General features: G+C 57.7%; 1 protein-coding gene across 5 annotated transcripts in view; it reads right to left on the bottom strand.

The window, feature by feature from the left end:
• ANO1 (anoctamin 1) overlaps nt 1-18588 on the bottom strand; it is an 89826-nt gene that overhangs the window by 31331 nt on the left and 39907 nt on the right. For all 5 annotated transcript variants that reach the window (XR_009052526.1, XM_057726016.1, XM_057726018.1 and 2 more), the window contains 4 exons: nt 17418-17482; nt 16481-16615; nt 13133-13293; nt 1740-1822 (listed from right to left, as the gene is read on the bottom strand). Coding sequence is in view for 4 of the 5 variants with exons in the window: in XM_057726016.1 (XP_057581999.1) it covers nt 1740-1822; nt 13133-13293; nt 16481-16615; nt 17418-17482 (444 nt within the window). In the remaining variant the exon portion in view is untranslated. The remainder of the gene's footprint in view (nt 1-1739; nt 1823-13132; nt 13294-16480; nt 16616-17417; nt 17483-18588) is intronic.

The raw sequence follows: 18588 nt of genomic DNA, 5'->3' as shown, positions 1-18588 counted from the left end.
GGCTGAACTGTCCTAGAGTCAGGGAAGAAGTACACAGGACAGATGACTGGGCACAGGCTTCCTTCTGCTCTGAGAGCCGACACCTGGGGTCACGTCACGGAGAGGCTGCCTCTTCATCTCAGGTGATTAACCCCAGAAGAGGTCTTGGCCGGCTGGGGGTGGGGTGGGGGGCTCGCTTTTGGGGACTCGTTCAGGCCCCTCAGGGACCCCTGTCCAGTGGCTCTGATCACTACCCTATCATCTAGTGCCTGAGCCGTCAGGGTGAAGAGTTCACAGGACAGGTCCCCAAGGGGTCGAACTGCCCCAACCCCAGGGACATCATGAAAAAGACATTCTAAATCTACTTCCAAAATAACGAGACAACACTGCTTTTTGTTCTACTTGAATCTTTAGAACCTGCTCCGGCAGACGGGGCTGACCCAGGGCGGGCCCGCCACGGGGCATGGAGTACCCTGCTTCCATGCCTGTCTCTGCCCCTAAGGAGCTGCGTGTCTGTCCTTGCATCAGCCTCGGTCCTGCCATTTGTGAAACGGGACGATGAGACCCACTGGGGAAGGGGCTGAACCCAGGGGTGGGAGACCGGTTAGGGAACACCCCCTGGTGCCGGGCCCTGCTCGCAGTGCTTTATATCTGCTGACCCAGTGAGACCCCCTCAAATCCTACTCCTCCATCCCTATTTGAGAGGTGAGGACACTGAGGCACAGAAAGGTTAAGCAACATGCCCCAGGTCACACAGTGAGGGTGGTGCCGAATCAGGATGGCCTGGTCCCAGAGGCCGTCTTATCACCGCTAAGCTGGTGCCTCTTCCAGCACACTAGTGCCCTTGTCTGCAGACAGTACAGTCAGCACAGAGCCCACACAGGGGATTCTCAGCTACACATCTGACTGACCCACTCAGTCTCGGAGGGAGCATGTGTGCGGGGAAATGCAATATAATAGGGACGGTTAAAAAGATGATGGAAGAGATTTTCACAGCACAATGAAAGTGGACAAGCAGTTTCTCTTTTAAAAAAACTGAGCAGAAGGTTTCATAACATGAAGCCGTGGTCTGCGTGGCCACACCTAACGGCCCTGGGTTTCGGGGGACCTTGTTCCTTTTCATTCCCACCCATCCCACAGGGATTCCACTTGGAGCTTGCAATTCAAGACGGGGCAGCAGCAAAACTTCTCCTGAGCAACCCTGGGCAGAGGGGGCCACCTGCCATCGCAGTGGCCATTCGATCCCGAGTGCCCCTCTCTTTGGTGCACGAAGGTGCCCAGCACGTGGCTCCCCTCTTATTAGGGAAGGGTCTGCCCTACTTCTCCGCCATGCCCGACTGCAGGCTGAGAGCTGGCTCTGGGGATCGTGGGTTTAGCACCCGAGGCAAAGGCTCACGGCCGCCTTTGGGGACTCGGCCTCGTGGGTGGCGGCGATCCCCTCCCCAGACCTGCCGGGCCGCCCCCAGACAGGATGAGGTCAGCGTGGTGAGCCTTGGCCCGCGTCCCCGACCACACTGCTGGGTGGTGCGTCCCTGTGAGCATGCAGATCAAAAACACTAGAACAGACATTAAATGGTCACCCTGGCAACCACGGGGGATTCCAACATCAGGGACATGAGCCGAGAAGCAGGTGGGGAGCAGCTTCGCCTGGGCTTTACGACCTAGGGCTCCCACGTGAGTCTCCCAGAAGGAACGGGGTGGGGGCCAGAGGGGGGGAAACGGGCAAGGGCACCAGGGGCGCAGCTGCCAAACCCACTCACCTCCTCCTCCTCGAAGCCTGTGAGGTCCCAGCGGTAATTCAGCCGCATCTGTTTCCGCTTCCAGTGCTCCATGAAGGTGGCGGCTGCAGGAGGGAGGAAAACCAGGAATTAGGGGCTCAGAAGCCCCACGACATCGGATGACATGAAAGCATTTTCCTCTTCTGCACCATTTGGCGAGTGAGGGCAACAAGTGCTGGACCAAGAACTTCATGTAAATTAAACCGTTCAGCTCTCCCACTGACCCTGAGAGGCAAGGATGATCTATCGCTTATTTTACAGATGAAAAAACTGCGGCACGGGGGACCGAGTCCCAGCCAAGGTCATTCTGCCAGCTGGTGAAGGGCTGGACAGGCTGGTCCCAGAGCTTGTGCTCTTAAGCATTTTTCTCCCCTGATCTTGGGGACCCTAAGTCACAGGTGGGAGTCCTGAGGTCAGAAAGAGTGAAGGGGAAGCCAAGGCCACTCACTCAAGCTTCAAACCCCTGCAGGTAGGTGGTCTGACCACTGAGCTCTCTCTTAGCTGCTACCTCCTGCCTTGTCTTCCCAAGAGACTAAGCATAGTTCAAATGCCACCTCCTCCAGGAAGCCTCCGACCATCCCCCTCAGCGTCAGGAAAGAAACCAACTCCTCTTGGGACCTCTCCTGCTCATGGGGTCCATGCCACATTCCATTATGGTCCCTGTCCCACATCTTGTGGCCCCTCTGGGGTGCGGGGCGGGGATGGGGCCTCGCCATCTGGGTCCCTGGTGGAGAGCCCCGTGTCCGGCACAAGCAGGCGCCTCAAGAGAACTCACTGAATGAATGCAGGGCTTCTATGAGTACACACTCGCAAATGGAGATGACACTGACTGAACCATTTATCATTAACGCTTCCCTCCCCTCACCTCCATAAAGGAAAATCAGCAGAGCTGCGGGTTGGTGCAGTGATAGGGGTGGCCAATGGGTAACCAGAGCTCCGGATTCTTGAGCTGTCATGTGCCAGGCACTGTTCGAAGAGCGATCACACAAAGTGTTAATCTCATTTAAACCTCACAGTAATCACAGGAGGGAGGTGCTATAAGTTCCCTCACTTTACAGATGAGGAAACTGAGGCTCAGAGGACTTAAACGGCTTGTGTGATAAGTGGCGGTGTCCAGACGGAAATACAATGAGAGCTGTAGTGCAAACTCCCCAGTGTCATCCTTCATCCGGAAAGAATGCAGGCTTCGGACCTGGCAAGACATGGGTCTGAATTTGACTCACCTGCTGGTTCAGGGAACGTGCACGCCTCCCCGTTAAGGTGAGAACAGGGCCTCTGAGATTTGCACGTATCTGCACACAAGGTGCACACGTCAAGTATTAGCTACTGTACCAGCCAGGTCCAGCCAGGAAACAGGAACCTCTTAGGTCTTTCGGACCGGGGTAATTTAATCCTAGGGCTTGGCCACACAGGCAATGGAAGAGTTGAGAAGACCAGCAGGGGAGGGTGAGACCACCCAGAGGTCAGCAACTGTAGGAAGCTGCTGCCTACTTCAGGGTGGCAGGAAAACAGGCGGCGGGGTCACCGGGGCCAGGAACTGGAGCTGCCCAGGAGCAGCTAGGATCATGGAGGAAGGGCCTTCTGGAAGAAGTTAGAGCCATGGAGAAGGCACAACCTCTGCCAGAGATGCCCCAGGAAGCAGAGGAAGAGAAGGAGAAATACCCTAGCTTCTCCCTTCCTCCTGCCAGCTGATCCCACATCAGGGCTTCCCATTGGCCGAGCCTTCCAGGAAGTGGGACAACAAGGGAGCCTGGGAAATGTAGTTCCCTGTGATACAAACGTGCTCTCCATGGACACATGTGGCCGGCGGAGCAGGCCTGTCTGCAGGCGGCACGGCCCCCCGAGAAGGAAGGTGTGAGGATGTTTCCTTCCGCCTCTTTCAACATGTCCTGTTTACCTTCCCTGTCTCAGCCTCCCCAAGTCTCCCCATTCTCAGGCTCACCCACCCCCATCTCTACCTCCTGGACCTCCCCCTTCCTCCACTCACCAGCCTGCAGTGTCGTAACTGTTACCTTTTAATGAGGACTCAGCCTGCACCAGGCTCTGTGCTAGTGACTTACTGACACCAGTTACATGAACCCTCAAAACAGCGCCCTGCAGCAGGAATGATTTCTGTTCACAGTTTCATGCACAAGGACAGAGGCTCAGAGGGTTAAATGCTCTGCCCAAGGTCAACTTCAGGTTAACAGCAGGAGTGGGATTTGAACCAAATTCTATTTGACCCCAGAGTCTACACTTAACCACTATACTTGGCCGACCTTCTGCACAGATGTTTGATTTCCATGAAGGGAATAACAACTGTAGTCATCATAAGGCTGATGATTACAGCAAAACTTGTCTTGCCATTTTATGGAGGAGGAAACAGAGGCACAGAGAGGTTAAGTAACTTGCCCAAGATCACACAGCTGGGCAGCTTGTATTGAAACCCAGGCACTCCTGTTCTATAATTTTGCTGTTAAATTTAAGACAGATATAAGGACCCTCTCCCAGGGGTATTTGTAGGTTGACCAGGACTGAGACTGGACCTGAGGTCACAATCTGGCGGCCAAGGAGTGGAGATGGTACACAGACAAGGCTGGCTGGGCTCAGCTGTGTTTAAGAAATGCATACATTTTTTAAAATAAAATCATGAGTTTCCTGCTTCTGCTTTAAAAACTGGAAGTCTCAGCATCAGAAGGTCGGAGATGAGGAGTGACCAACCCCTTTGTCAAGGTTTGGGCATATCTTCTCCACTAGGCCACAGACCCCACCATGCCCTATTGTCTGGGATCTGCAGCACCGAGTTTGCCACGCCTATGCTCTGCCACAAAGGGGTGGAGCTGTGACACCCAGGCTTGGCCAGGAGGACTGCTGAGCTGGGGGCAGTCCTGAGCTCTCAGCTCAGAATCAGGCATCGCAAGCAGCGTGAAAAACCACCTGCTAATGAACTGGGCAGAGGCAGGAAGGAAACCGAGGGCCGGTCCTTCGCAGCTGTGCTCCTGCAGCCCTCCCTCCCTCCAGCAGCTGTGTGGACAGCAGCGGGTCCTGCAGGGTTCCCACTCCTTCCCTTTAAGGTGCCCAGTAACAGTTCTGCTGGCCAACGTGCCGACTGCGTCACACAGACGTAATGCGGTGTCTAGCTGGTGTCAGGTGCTGGGTGTGCTTGGGGCGTCTCCTTTCCTGCTGCCCGCAAGCCCTCAGTGCAGGGATAACGCACGCCTTTACACCGAAGGATAAACCGAGACCCTGAGGGGTCAGCTACCTGGTTAATACACAGCAGAAACCTGGATCTGGGATTTCTGACCCCAAGATCCATCGGGGTTAGGGGTGTGGCTTCCCACCCACATGAGGACAAGCTGTGTGCCAAACCCGGTCCGGAGTACAAAAGACATGAAGAGATAGTCTTGACCCCAGCAGCCATATAAGGGGCCAAGAAGATAAGACCATCCCCCTGAAATGCAGAGCCTAGAGGGCAGTGCAGCACAAAACGCAGGCAGTGAAGAGGGAAGCCAGGCAGCGGGTGGCTGAGCTTCTTCCTTCAAACGTTTATTTTAATGACACCACGTGAGACAAACACTTTCTTGTAGAGGAGCCCAGAGGTAGCAGGTGAGCCATGGACCCTGGATCTACCCTGGATGGAAGCAGGTATGCACTTGGGCACGGGACCGCCCCCACCTGCCTGCCAGCCTCAGTCGCCACGTGTGTACAATGGGCTTGATAACAGGGCCCACTGTGGGGCTTCTTGTGGGGCGTCCAAGAGCTGATGCACAGCGGAGCCCAGGGCGGGGCCCACCTGGGCGGGGCGGGGCGGGGCGGGGCGGGGCGGGGCGGGGCCCACCCGGAGCGGGGGGGCCCACCCGGAGCGGGGGCCCACCCGTGGTCAGGGTTGGACATAGGAGTGGTCCTACGACCCAGCCCCTCGAAGGGTCTCCACCGCATCTCATTAAGAGGCTGACCGCAGAACAAATCATACGGTTGGTTCCATTTATACAAAGCTTCCAGAATATTTACAGGTAAATCCATCACAGAGGCAGAAAGCAGACTGCTGGCTGCCAGTGGGGGCAGGGGAAAGGGGCAGACTGTAAATGGGGCGCAGGCTCTCCACCTGGGGGGACAGTGGTGACGATGGCACGACATGGTGAGTGTCCTAAGTGCCAATGAACTGGACACTTAAAGCGTTAATTTACGTTAGGTAAATTTCACGTCAATTTAAAAAAAAAAAGAATCACAGAACAATAGGTCCAGGTTCTGCTTTGGGGTTTAAGTCTCCCTGGCGTACGCTGGAGCTGCAGAGAAAATGGACCAGAAGGACACACCTGCGTGGTTACCTGGGGGTGGGGGCAATTTGTGCATTTCCACAGGGGTTTCTCAGCGTGTGGGCTGTATCCGAATCCCCACTGCAGGGGGCTTGCTGAGATACAGATTCTTGGGGACCAGGTAGACCTGGGATCTGAGTTCTGGACAAGCCCTGCAGGTGGCCCGGTGCACACAGGTGTCCGGACGCACGGACTGACCCGTCATCTGCCCTTTCCTTCCACCCATCTCTGTATCCATCAGAGGAGCTGCCGGTCCACCCTCCGCAGAACCCCCGGCCTCTGCTTCGGCTCTCCTCCCAGGCAGCATCCCACCCCACCGCCCTTGGGCCCTGCCTGACCTGTCCGAACTGGCTTCGCTCCTAGGCCTAACCCCAGCTTCCCTAATTCTGGACGCCTCCTGGGCTGGCTGCTGATCCCCGCGCCCTCCTGCGCCCTCCCTCCCCTGAAACGCTGCCGTGGACCCTGTGGCTCAATTTCGGACGTGCCGTTAGATGCTCGTGGTCCGGCCGCCCCACTGTCTTTGGCTGGAACCTCACAGCCTCTCGAGCTGCCATGGGAATCTCACAGGCCACGGAGGGAAAGCTCTGACCGATGCCGAGGCGCTTCTGAGGCTGCCCAGAGAATGGCCCCATCTCCCTGCTGAGGCCCAAGCTTCTTATGGGCCGGGGTCTTGTCTCCCAAACCTGTGCCAGGCATTACCGGCACATGGGGGCCCGGGGACAGGCAGGGCCTCACCCTCCTTAAAACGAGGCCCCTGAGAGCAGAGACCAGCTCCACGGACCCCTGGCTCCTGACAGTCAGACACCTGCGCAGAGCAGATGCCTTTCTCTGGACGCGGAGGTCAGATATGCATCTCCTCGGGGCTTCAGACATGAGAGTGACCTGAAACTGAGCGGGGCCCTGTGCGGCTCCCTTGTTTCTTACAGGCAAGACTCCAGTTCCTCAGGGAACTCCACTTCCCTGAGCGCCAAAGGGCAGATTTGAACTAATCTAGGGAGGGGCAGCCTAGAAACCCCCTGAGGCCAGATTAAACGGACCAGAGAAGCTCATCAGTCAGGAGACCCACCTGAGAAGAGATTAAGGGAATGCAGGCCCTGGTCACACCCTGATCTTCTCAGAGACTCCATCCTTGAACCACTGTTACAAAACCCTCATCAAAGCCTCCTGGGTGGAGACACACAGTTTTTTGAGGCAAAAGCCAGCTGTGTCCTTCTTTTCCTGGCAAAGTAATAAAGCTCTCCTGCTTCACTCAAAACTCTGTCTTCAAGATTTGATTGGCACCAGTGCACAGAGAGGCCGAGCTTTCAGTAACAAACCCGCCTGTCAGCCTGCAGTGGAGAAGGGGCTTCTGCAAAAAGGTACCCCCGTCCTGCGCCCCCGGCTCTTCATTTTCTCACCGATCCTACTTATTTACCCCCGAAAGAGTGTTCACTCACAAACACACTGCTGGCCTTTTAATTCCAGCAGAGACTGTCTCCCTCTCCCTCCATCCCCACCCAGCTCGAGTGACAGCCGGTGACCTGCCCACTCCATTCAGAGTCTTGGGCACAGGGGTTTCAATCCACCTGTCATTCCACCAATGCTAGGACGATCTTTCTCCAGCTCCTTGAAGCCAGGCTCGAATCAAATAACCCCCTTTGTTCAGCTGGGAACTGACAAGCCTTTATAAACCCTGTTATTATGCCATCATTTCAGAAAATTGATCCCGGCGCGAACAGCTAAATGCAGCTCAAAGTTGCTTCACGTGACACCTTACTGAGGGCTTTGAAATGTCATAAATCCCAGGCAGCGGAGAGCTCAGCCAGAGGTGGGGCTGCAGGACCAGAGGCTCAGCCTCTGGGCAAGCCGGACCCCCCCCCCCCCCCCCCCCCCCCCCCCCCCCCCCCCGCCATGATGAAAACAGCGGCCAGAGGCGACTCCTGGGGCGGTGACCCAGCCCTGCTACTGTCAGTGACAGGTTCGGGGTTGCTCTCTGTCCCTCTGCCAGCAGACACGTTAGCAGCTGGAGGAGAGGAAAAGAAAGGACACAGTAGGAGAAGAAACACCAGTGGGAAAATGATCCTTTAGAGTGTAATGAACAAGTAATTGAATAAGGGATTTAAAAAAACACCCTCAACAATGGCAAGCTCTCTGCTAATTAAGCTTGACAGCAAGTGTGAAAGGGCCTGGGGACAGAGGGACGGGCGGCTCCCTCCACCCTGAGGGCAGGGGCGGGTTCTCAACAGGCACCTCTCAGCCCAGCGGCCCTCTCCCGTTGCTTCTGTCTTGGTTTATAATAAGCTCCTCTTTCTGTAAGTGCTTCGTGTGAGTGGTTTGGCTTTTTCGCTTTTTGTTTCCTCTCCCCCAAATGGGAGTGTGTAGACGGAACTTGCCCTTGACAGACAGGTACTTTGTTGTCTCCCATGGTGGATGGGGAGCTGCAGGATGTGGGGGCAAACAGCGGAAACACAGATTTGCCCATTTCCCTGTGTCTTGGATGGGGGAGGATGGGACCCTCTGTCTTTCTCTAAAGGACAGGGCTGCTGATAAGGGCTGGCCAACCCCTTTGAGGGTGTGAACTGGTACCGCTCTGCACACAGTAGGTGCTCAATAAAGAAGCGGGACATGAGCAAGCTGGCTTCACTGAGGCAGTGCACGAGATTCAGTCTACTCCCTGCCTGCTGGTGGGCTGAGTGGCAGTGCTGCCTGTGTGCCCCTCACTGCCCACTCATGGTGAATCCCTGCTCCCCCAGGAGGGCACAGAAGTGGCGTGAAGGATGTTTGGATGAAGACGTGAGACCAGGGCACTAGCTTGGGCCGCGGAGGCTGGAGTGCCAGGCACGGACCTGTCATGTCTGTTACGAATCTGCCGGCTGTGTGATCTTGGACAAGTCACTTAACCTCTCTGTGCTTCCGTGTCCTCATCAGAGAAGAACAGGTTTTCTCTCCAGGGCTGTTGTGGGGACCAGTGAGGTAGTCTGTGCGGAACTCTGAACAGAACTCTGGAGGGAGAAGGGAGCCTATTTGTCTGGAGGGAGTCGGGGAAGCTATTCCAGGTGAGAGAGTGAGTTTAAGGTAATCCTGGCAGGAGTGAGCACAGACATCAGCCAGAGCTGATTGGTAATGCTGGCAGAGGGCGTGGAGCCCAGGGGTCAAGTATGTGTGGCCGGGGAGCCAGAAGCTGGGGTTCAGGTCTTGCCTCTGCCTCTCGTTAGCTGGTGTAACCCTGGGAAAGTTGCCCCGATTTGTTCATCTGCTATATGGGGTAGTAAAGCCCGTTTCCCTTTGGTAATCACTGGGAGTGACTATCAAGTCACCCACATAAGATGCTCAGGACAGGGCCTGGCACAGAGTAGGAACCAGCCAGCTGAAGCCAGTGTTCTTTTCTAAAGGAGGTGAAGTGATGTAATTCACAGAGGCGCCCAGGCACAAGGTGACAGCTTAGATCTGAGCTCATCTCTGAGGGTCTAGGCTGTTTTCACATTTTCAGGAAGCAAGTGCTCACTGATCTGATGAACAGCTGGCATGATGTGACAGCTAGCACCAGGCACGGCCCTAAGACGTCACAAGATGGGACTCGTTCGACATCCCCGACCACCCTCTGGGGTGGGTTGTATTACTATCTGCATTTTACAGACGGGGAACCCCGGGGCCCAGAGAGTGGAAGCAACTTGCCTGAGGTCACACAGCTGGCAGGTGACACAGCTGGGAGCTGAACCTGAGTCTGGCCCGCGGACGGGTACTATTACCCGCTGACTAGCCATCCTAGCTCACAGCCAACCCAGCTGGGCACTGAACTGGACCAAACCGTCCAGCCGGCAGCTGCAGAGCCAGGCTCCACCGTAGGTATGAGTGCCGCAGGGTCAGGCTTCCCAGCTTGCAGCCGGGGAACCGGGAGGCTGGGTGTCCAGCCAGGTGTTCCAGCCTCAGCGCGGAGCTTCCTGGGCCCTGATGAGAGAGTAAGGGAGGGAGCCGACCAGAGACCCTGAGGAAGGCCAGGGAGGAGCAGAGGACAGCGAGGGGTGAGGGACGCTTCTGATGGATGCAGGGTCCAAAGAGACCTGGGGTGGGCAGGGGAGTGGGCACAGGCTCAGGGAGACAAGAGCCTGTTCCTGGCCCTGCCAGGGGAACCCCACTTTGCTCATTTGTGAAATAGGGACAGCTTAGCTGTGGGATGCGGTGGGATGAAGCACAATGTCAGGCACGCACACATCAGCTCAGGGACTGATGGCCATTCAGCCTAAGTTTATAGTCAGATCGATCCCAGAATGAATCATCAGAGCTGAGGGTGCTGCAGGGAATCTTCTTGAACCACACACAGACATCACCTCCCCATGTGCTTTGGTCGCCCCGGTAAGAACTCCTCCAACCTCAGCTTGAATGCCTCCTGGAACAGGGCGCTCACCACCTGCCTGGCCAGCCCAGCCCAGCCCAGCACTCACTGTAGGACATCTCTCCCTTCACGGAGCTGGTGACCTATGACTCTCATTCTTGGCCTCATTTGGAGGACCAGCCTGTGCCCCTGATGACTGTGCTGATTGTGAAGCTATGCTTGGAGCTCCCGCAGCCTGGGTGGACAGAGTCCTGGGTACCTCTGTTACCCAGAGGTCCACGGGCTACAGGCCACTGCTGAGCCAACGAGAGACGGACAAGGCTCGCCAGGGTCTCTTCTTAAACAACCAAGTCTCCGAGTAACCCGGTCTTCTCAGACTCGAGGTGACCGCACAAGAAGGTGCTCCGAGGACAAGGCCCGGGGTGAAGGAAGCTCGTCCTGTGGGTGCAGCACCCAGGCATGTCCCGCAGGTGATGGGGAAGGTGCGGGGGTGTGACACACTAGGACACGCTAAGAATCCAACAGAGTTCTCAGGGCTCTGGAAACAAGAGCCACCCCTGGGCCGATCACAGAAGAGCATTAGTCACAGAGAGCTTGGAGCTGGAAATGGGGTGATTAGCGCCCAAACGGTCCATTCTTTATCAGCTCCTGGCTCCCAGCTCTCGCCTTGCTTACCCTGGAGCGAGCTCTAATCAGAGCAGGAGACAGGGAAAGGCAGGGCGCGTGTTTGCAGAGGAGAAGGGCTGAGCGTCTGTAAGCCACGTCCTGCTTGGGGATGCTTGCAGAGGTGGACGTGTCTGCAGGCAGCTGCAGGGTAGCCGGCAGTGGAGGGACCTCCCCAATCCCAGGGCTGCACCCGGCCGGGCAGGATGTGGGGGCTGTCATTTGTACCCCTCGTGCTCCACGTGACACCGGCTTGGCCAAGCCCGAGACATCTCCTTAGCTCACAGGAAGGGTGAACATGAGAGCTCTTGGGAGTGACCAGTCTCCTCCAAGGCCCTCGGTTTGGAGCAGCAGTTACCGGGCGTCTGGGCAGGACAGCGGGAACAGATGGGACACAGTCGGGGAGCCCGCGGCCAGGGAGGGAGGACACAAGAGGCCCGCTAACTGCTTCTCTTGCCCCTTCCCACACGGCCTCCTACCCCTACCCTGTGGTGCCGCCCTCGGGAGAAACGGGTTCTCCACATCATGTGTCAGTGGCTGAACATCTGTCTGGGAGCTCACATGGGTCTCAAGCGAAAGCCCCGCCACTGTCCCCAGTCAGAGCTGGGTCAGCCTTCCCCCACTACCTCCCCAGCTGCATCTTACATAAGTTGCCGTCTCTGACTCAAGTTTAAGACGAGAAAACCTCTGACACAGCAGGCAGGCTGCACTGGCTTCCAAGTTCCCCCAGTGAGAACACAAAGTCCTCTGCAGCCCGTGCTGGCCTCCAGAGTCCTCCTGCTCCCCCCCCCACCTGCTCCCTGCATCTGCAGGCTCCTTCAACAGGCCTGCACCCTCGCCACAGGGCCTTTGCACATGCCTCACCCGCCTGAATCCTGGACTGAGGCAGTGGACATAGTGGTTTCTCCTCCCATGGTTTCCCCTGTGCCCAGCACAGGCACTTAGTAAATACCGGTCGGTACACACCCTACACACCAGGCACATCACCTTACTCAGTTTTACACGCCTGCAGTGTGGCAGGCAGCCCTGCCAGCAGCTTGTGGTCACAAGCACAGGACCATTTATTGAGAATCGGCCATGTACATGCTAAGCATTGGCTGAGATTTTGTGCCCACTGCTTCTGATCCTTTTCACAACCCCATTTCACAGGCGAGGAAGCTGAGGGTTGAGTGATGAGGTGGGGAAGGACAGAGCTGACTTCTCTCCTCCAGGGGTCCTTACCCTTCACTCCTGTGCCCCCTCTGTGTGCAGCTCCATCTCCTACTAGATGGGAGCCCCTGAGGGCAAAGATGGGGGCTCTGGTGCCCAGGGGCCAGCTCACCATGCAATGCCCGAATCCCAAATGCCCCGCTGGCAAAGGCTGTACAAGGGGCCACGGAGGAGGAAAGAGGTTTGTCTGCTCATCCAGAAACATCTACGGAAGTGCATCCAAGCACCACTTCCCTACCTCCCACGCCCTGCCCCCCGCCCCCTCCAAGCCTGAGATGGGTACCAGATGGGACGTGCATTCAGGAAGAGCCCGGAGGAGGAGCCGTTTGCCCTGGATTCCGGGTGGCAGTGGAGTCCAGTGGTTAAGGGCACAGGCTCTGGAATCACAGGTTCACTCCTTGCCTTGGCCTGGCCGCTTGGGAGTAACTCACATCAATTGTCCCTGGGCTTTGGCTTCCGTGCCTGTGAAATGGGCACGTGACGCCTGCAGGGAGGCTGTAGGGATAACAAGAGATATGCCCCAGGGCCCAGGCCTGGTCAGCTTTCCCAGCACCATCAGGAAGAAGGCAGGACCCTCGGCCCTCCTTGTTCTAAAGCAGCCGCCCTTCCTGGGCCAACAAATCCTAGCCCCAGGAAATAAGCCCCGTTTCCAGAGCAAAGCACCCCCCTAGGCTTTTCATGCGGGGCTCTTGGCCGGGTCAGATGCATCTGTGGGGCGTGTGCACCTGTGACCCAGCGCAGACTGGGGTAACCTGCAGACGCAACGTGGGTCACGTCCCTCCCGTGAGCATTCCTGGCTAAGGCTCCCACGGTCAACCTCGAGGAGAGGGAGGGAATGTCGGGACCCACCCGAAGTTGCCTCTGCCCCATAGACGGGGTGGTGGCGCTTGGCTTACCCCAGAGGGCCATGAAGATGGAGAAGAAGACAGTGGCGGGGTTGTCGAAGAGGTGGCTGGCGCGGGCGGTGGCGCACGCGGAGCTCATCTTCCAGTAGCTGCAGGTCTTGTCACACAGGGGGCACATGGTGATGTTGTGTCTCTGGTCGCACATCTCCATGCTGGAAGACAGGCAGCAGTCCAGAGTCCGCTGGCCGGTGTGCAGGGCCCCTGCCGGCCCCGTGGACCGGCACCTCCCCGAGCCACGTTGGGTGGGAGAAAGCGCTGGGGGTCCCCGCTGCGGTGCATGCGGTCCAGCTTGCCAGCCAGCTTCCACCGGGGCCCACATCCCTCTTCTCCATTCCAGGCCAGCTTCAGGGATGTGTGACAGGTGCTCCCACACAGGGGCCCCGGCTCAGTTTCACACTCTGCCCCCGCTTCTTAAAGCCTTAATGATTTTTGAACAGGGCCCCGCGTTTTAATTTTGTCTGCAGCCTGCAACTTCTACAGGGGGCCCTGGGTGTGGACCTGTCGGACTTGCTGTGTGGCTGGAGAGGGGCGGGTGAGCTTCCATCTCTGGGGCGGCCCCGGGCAGCGGGACTGATAGCTTGTCCCGGAGCTACCTCTAGGAGATGCCGAGGTCCCAGCCAGCCTCCCTCTGATACCAGGCATTGTCAAGGCTGTGCGAATAGTGAATGCTGTCCAGGTCCTGACATGACGAGGTCCCGGAGACCCGAAAGAAGAATGGGGTCAAGGCACAAGAACACCATGCCCCTCCTGAGACCTGGCCACGTGCCTGGCACCTGCTAAGTGCCGCTCCTGCAGGCTTCGACCCTGTGGGGATGCCATGGGGCAGCTGGCCCCGGGCAGGCCTGGGTACCAGCTTGTGGACATCTCTGGGCACTCTGGACTCATAAGAAGATGGAGAAACGGTCCTCCCAGACCTCCTCTCGGGAGATAGGTGCCTGGGTTGAAAGGAACGTGCCCACAAGCTGCCTAGGGTGGTGGTGGTGGTGGTTGTTTTTGTGTGTTTTTTTTGGCCACGCCGCGCAGCATGTGGGATCTTCGTTCCCCAACCAGGGATTGAACCCAGGCTCTCGGAGAGTAAAAGCGCCAAGTCTAAGCACTGGACCACCAGGGAATTCCCCGAGGACCCATGCTACCGGGTTGTCAAGACGATTAAACAGGGGGACGCATGTGAGGCCCTCGGACAGCCCGGGACACATCCTCCTGCTCACCATCATCACTGTGGCAATAACGGAGCACCCACAGCTGCAGTGACTGTAAAAGGAGGTGCAGAAGCTGCCTCGAGGGGGCCATCTCTTGTCCCTCCCGGAGCTTCCTCTCTCCTGGGGGGTCTCTCCTGAAGGGCAGAGGGGCAGGACATCCCACCCGTGCAGGACCCCAGCCCTTCTCAGGGAACCGGTGGATGGAAGGCCCCCACACCATCGTCAGCGTGCCGCCTGGGGCCACGAGGGCGGGGGGCCTAGAGCCCTGAGGATGGGTGGGGGCCCGGGAGGGCCAGGGCTGATGCCTCTGCCTGCCTGTGAGTCTCACGGCTGCCCAGCCCTCCCCCCTGCCAGCTTAAACATCGCCCGCCAGACAGAAAGCCTGTTCCTGCTGGTTTGAAACCCTCAGCCTCTCCTTCCACTGCCTTCAGCCAAAATAAAGACAAGCAACGGGTGGGGGTACTCTCTGAGGCACACAGAGGGGCAGGGGCGGCAGGGCAGCTTTGTGCGGGGGGTGCGGGTGGGGGGGCAGGGGGCTCTGGCTCTCCTACAAACCGGCGTGGGCCGGGCTCCAGAGGGACGCACACCTCCTGCTTTGTCCACGGCACCACGCGAGCAGAGGCCGAGGTCAGACGGGGCTTCAGACTCCCCCGTGAGTGGCCCCCCTGGCTCTGCGACAGCGCTGGCCCGGCCCGGCCCGGCCCGGCCCGGCCTGGGGATGCGGGTGCCCCTGTCGGGGAGCCCACGCCTGCCTGGGCAGAGGGACCCGGCCGAGGCCGCCAGCCGGGGAGGGAGGCAGACGGAGACGTCCTCCTGGGGGGCGCCCCACCCTCCGCGCGCCGTGCCTCTCGGACTCTGGCGTTGAGTCCCCGCCGCGTCTGGGCCGCTTTGATCTTCGCCTACGTCAAACCCAAGCGCAGCGAACTCATGTCACTGGCAAACAAAGGAACAGGCTTTCTCCTGCCTGCGCCCACAATAACCCTGGAGGGGACACAGGCCAGACTCCTCTGAGGTTTTGATTCCGGGCGGGTGGAATATTTTAGGTGTGATTCACGTGTTCCAACATCACTTGCACAGAAAGTACCGGATGTGGCCTTTCTGCACCGCCGAGTCCCCAGGAGCCAGTTCCTCCACCAGGGGAAGGACCCCTTCACGGGCTCTTTACTGCCCAGAACCACGGGTGCGTGGTCTCAACCACAGCTCTGCTTCAGAGATACTGGGCTGAGCTGTAAGAAACGTAAACTGCCCTGAGGTACCAGGACTGTCGCCGACAGACGGCCCGCTCCGGGGGGAGGCAGGGCCGGGGCCTCTGCTTTTCTAGCCAGCGTTTGGCTCACCGGCACAGCGCTCCTGATGGGAGCTGGGCCTGAAGTCCTGAACCCAGGACACAGTCACCCCTGGGTGGGCATCAGCAAGTGTAGGAACCAACTAGAAAAGAGGGGAGCTGGCTCGTCAAGCTCCTGCTGCCTGCCTCGCCTTCTGGCTCGCCTCCTGGGAGAAGCACACCCGGCACGAGGCCGGGCTGTCTCTGGGGTCTCGGCCTCCTTCCACGAGCCCCACCCCCAACGCCTGGCCTACCCCTTGGTGAACAGTAGCAGCACCAGGCCTGCTGCACCAGGTCCGCCCTCGTGACGGTGCTGTTGCTGCAGGATGTCCCCAAAGCCGTGGGGACAGGGGACACGGCAAGGAGACGGGGCCCGGCTGGCTGAGCGCACGGCCCCGAGGTCTCCAAACGGTCATCTGTCTCATTTCCTGACCTCACAGGGAAGCAGTGAATTGTCTTGTCACATAACGACTAAGAGCTACATGGGAAGAAAAGCTTCAAAGGACGAAAAGGAGTCGGATATTTATTTTATGTCTTCCTCTCGACAATAAAACGTCTCCTAGGGCGATCTTGCCGGCAGAGGCCGCCCACGCTCTCAGACGGCTATTAAACCCTTCGGACTGGGTGGCTCTGGTCCTGACAGTGCCTGGCCTGGCCTGTGACTTCCCCGGGGCTGCTGAGCGGGTGCACGGGGCGGAGGGAGGGGGCGGTTGGGGTGAGGGGCCCGAGTCCCAGGGATTTCTGTTCCTGCAGTACGGGGAAAGTGGGCTCCTTGGGAAGACATGGATGTGTTCAGAGGGAGGGCTGCCCGCCTACCTGGGGATGTTCTCATCGACGGTGGCCCATCCGTAGAGGAAAACGATGATCCCCACCATGGAGGCAGGGATGAGCATCTGGGTGTACACGCCCAGCCAGGCGAAGTACAGGCCGATCTTCTCCCCAAAATACTTCCTGCACCGCAGGGCAAAGCCACACAGAGACATGCTTACTCTCAACCCACACCAGGGAGGGGGAAAATTACACCGAGGCCCCTCCCCAGCAAGGAACAGCTCACATGGGGGCCCCTGATTCTCTCAACCAAGAAGCAGGGAGTGGGGGCCGCTGAGCCAGGCCATGAGGTTTGGGGTACTCTCTGCTCTCCCTGTGCCGACACTTCTCTGCTGTGCTCGGAAGGTGGGAGCATTTGCGCTTGGGATGCTCATGCTGCTGGGTGAGATGCTGCCCAGAGGCGGTCAGCTCCGTTCCAGCTCCGTTCAGCCTAAGAACAGGAGTAAACTCCGGCCCAAGGCACCAGGAGAACCAGTCACTCCGTATGCTAAGCGTCTCTGGCTCCTTGATGGACTGAGCTCTGGTCTACGTGTCCCCACAGCACACACGTTGCCTGATCTGTTTGCCTCTTCCTGCCCTGGGATGGAGGTGCCCTCGGGAGAGGACAGAGTGCCCAGAGGGGCAATTCGTACAAATTCCCAGGCAGCTCTCCTCTTCCTTTCAACACAGATGCCCGGCTGGGTCAAGTCCGACTGTGACTTTAGGGGGAGACAGTGACTATGACAGATGAGAGCCTGTTCTGCAGTGAATTTTAATAAACTGCTTCTCTAAGGCTCGGCCAGGCTGCTGGTCCTGCCGGGAGATCTTGGCTTCCCTGCGCAAGCTCTTCAAGTTCAAGCAGGCCCCCACGTACTGCAAACACAGTGCGTTCGAAAAGCACAGGGATATTTATTTGATCAGGCCTGCTCCTGGAGCCCCTTCTTACCTGACCAGGTCGATGGGCTGGTACTTGTAGAAGACCCTGTAACTCGCCCACTCTTCGTACAGGAGCTGGGAGAGAGGAAGTGGTGAGGGGTTGCAGAGAATGTGATGCTCCCAGGTCCTTCCCCAGGACACAGAGCTGCCAGTGCCCCCACGGAACTGAGGTGCTCTGCTCACAGCTACGTCACTCATTCACTCAACAAACACGTATAGAGGGTCAGCCCTGTGCTGGGTACCGTGCCAGACACTGGGCTCTGAGGTGAGCACAGCAGACACAACCCTGAGCCCTGGAGCTCTCGTTCTGGTTGGGGAGACAGACATGAAAAAAACGGGTCAGAACTTTCAGCTCCGGTAAAGACCTCGAAGAACCCGCAGGCAGTGCTGGGGTCCTCGAGCAAGAACAGGCCTATGTGTTTAGGTGACGGTGGGTTTGGGAAAGAAGCTTCTGTCATCATTACGGAATCCTCACTCTTTACGATTTGATCTGGGCTTGATCTAAAATGGCCTGCTGCTATCAGACACCTCACTTTCTTTGTAAAACACAGACCCACCTGGCTTTGCAGCAGAGAGATACCAGTGCTACGTTTTTAAACAGTCTCATGAGATGCAAAGAGACCTGACGTGTATCTCCTGAGATGGGCTGTCTGATTAGCACGACTTAGTGAAATAAATGAAATCTACACACAGCCCGTTACGCCCCAGGCTTAGGCAGGATGGTAATGAGCTTGGTGATTGGAAGCCTTGTATGAGCACGTATGTACAGGGTATCTGCAGGACGATGCCAGGTTAGGGCTGCTGGTTTTAATAAAGAAATCCCACACACATGGGTAATGAATGCTTTACCAACCTTAACTCAGAGCCTATGGTGACACTGCTGGCTGGAGGGGAGCTGGGCCCCGGCTGGGAACCCAGGGCCTCGGCTGCCTGTCTCTGCTGGCAGGAGGAAGGCGTGGGGATGACCCGAGAACTCGCGTGGGCCCCAGGTCTCTCCTGTCCACTGAAGTGTGGCTTGTATCCTTTCTCCTTTCCTTAATATTTAAATTTCAAAATTTTGGGGGCTCCTATATTCAGATTCTGCTGTGGCCCCCAAACACAGCCTTTTAGATCATCACCCGAAATACTCTGTACTATGGACTGAACGTCTGTGTACCCCCCGATTCACAGGTTGAAGCCTT

This window comes from Hippopotamus amphibius, chromosome 3 (assembly GCF_030028045.1).
Source record: "Hippopotamus amphibius kiboko isolate mHipAmp2 chromosome 3, mHipAmp2.hap2, whole genome shotgun sequence".
Classification (NCBI taxonomy): Eukaryota; Metazoa; Chordata; class Mammalia; order Artiodactyla; family Hippopotamidae; genus Hippopotamus; species Hippopotamus amphibius.
The sequence above is the reverse complement of the archived record's forward strand: the minus strand, read 5'-3'. Positions and strand labels throughout refer to the sequence as shown.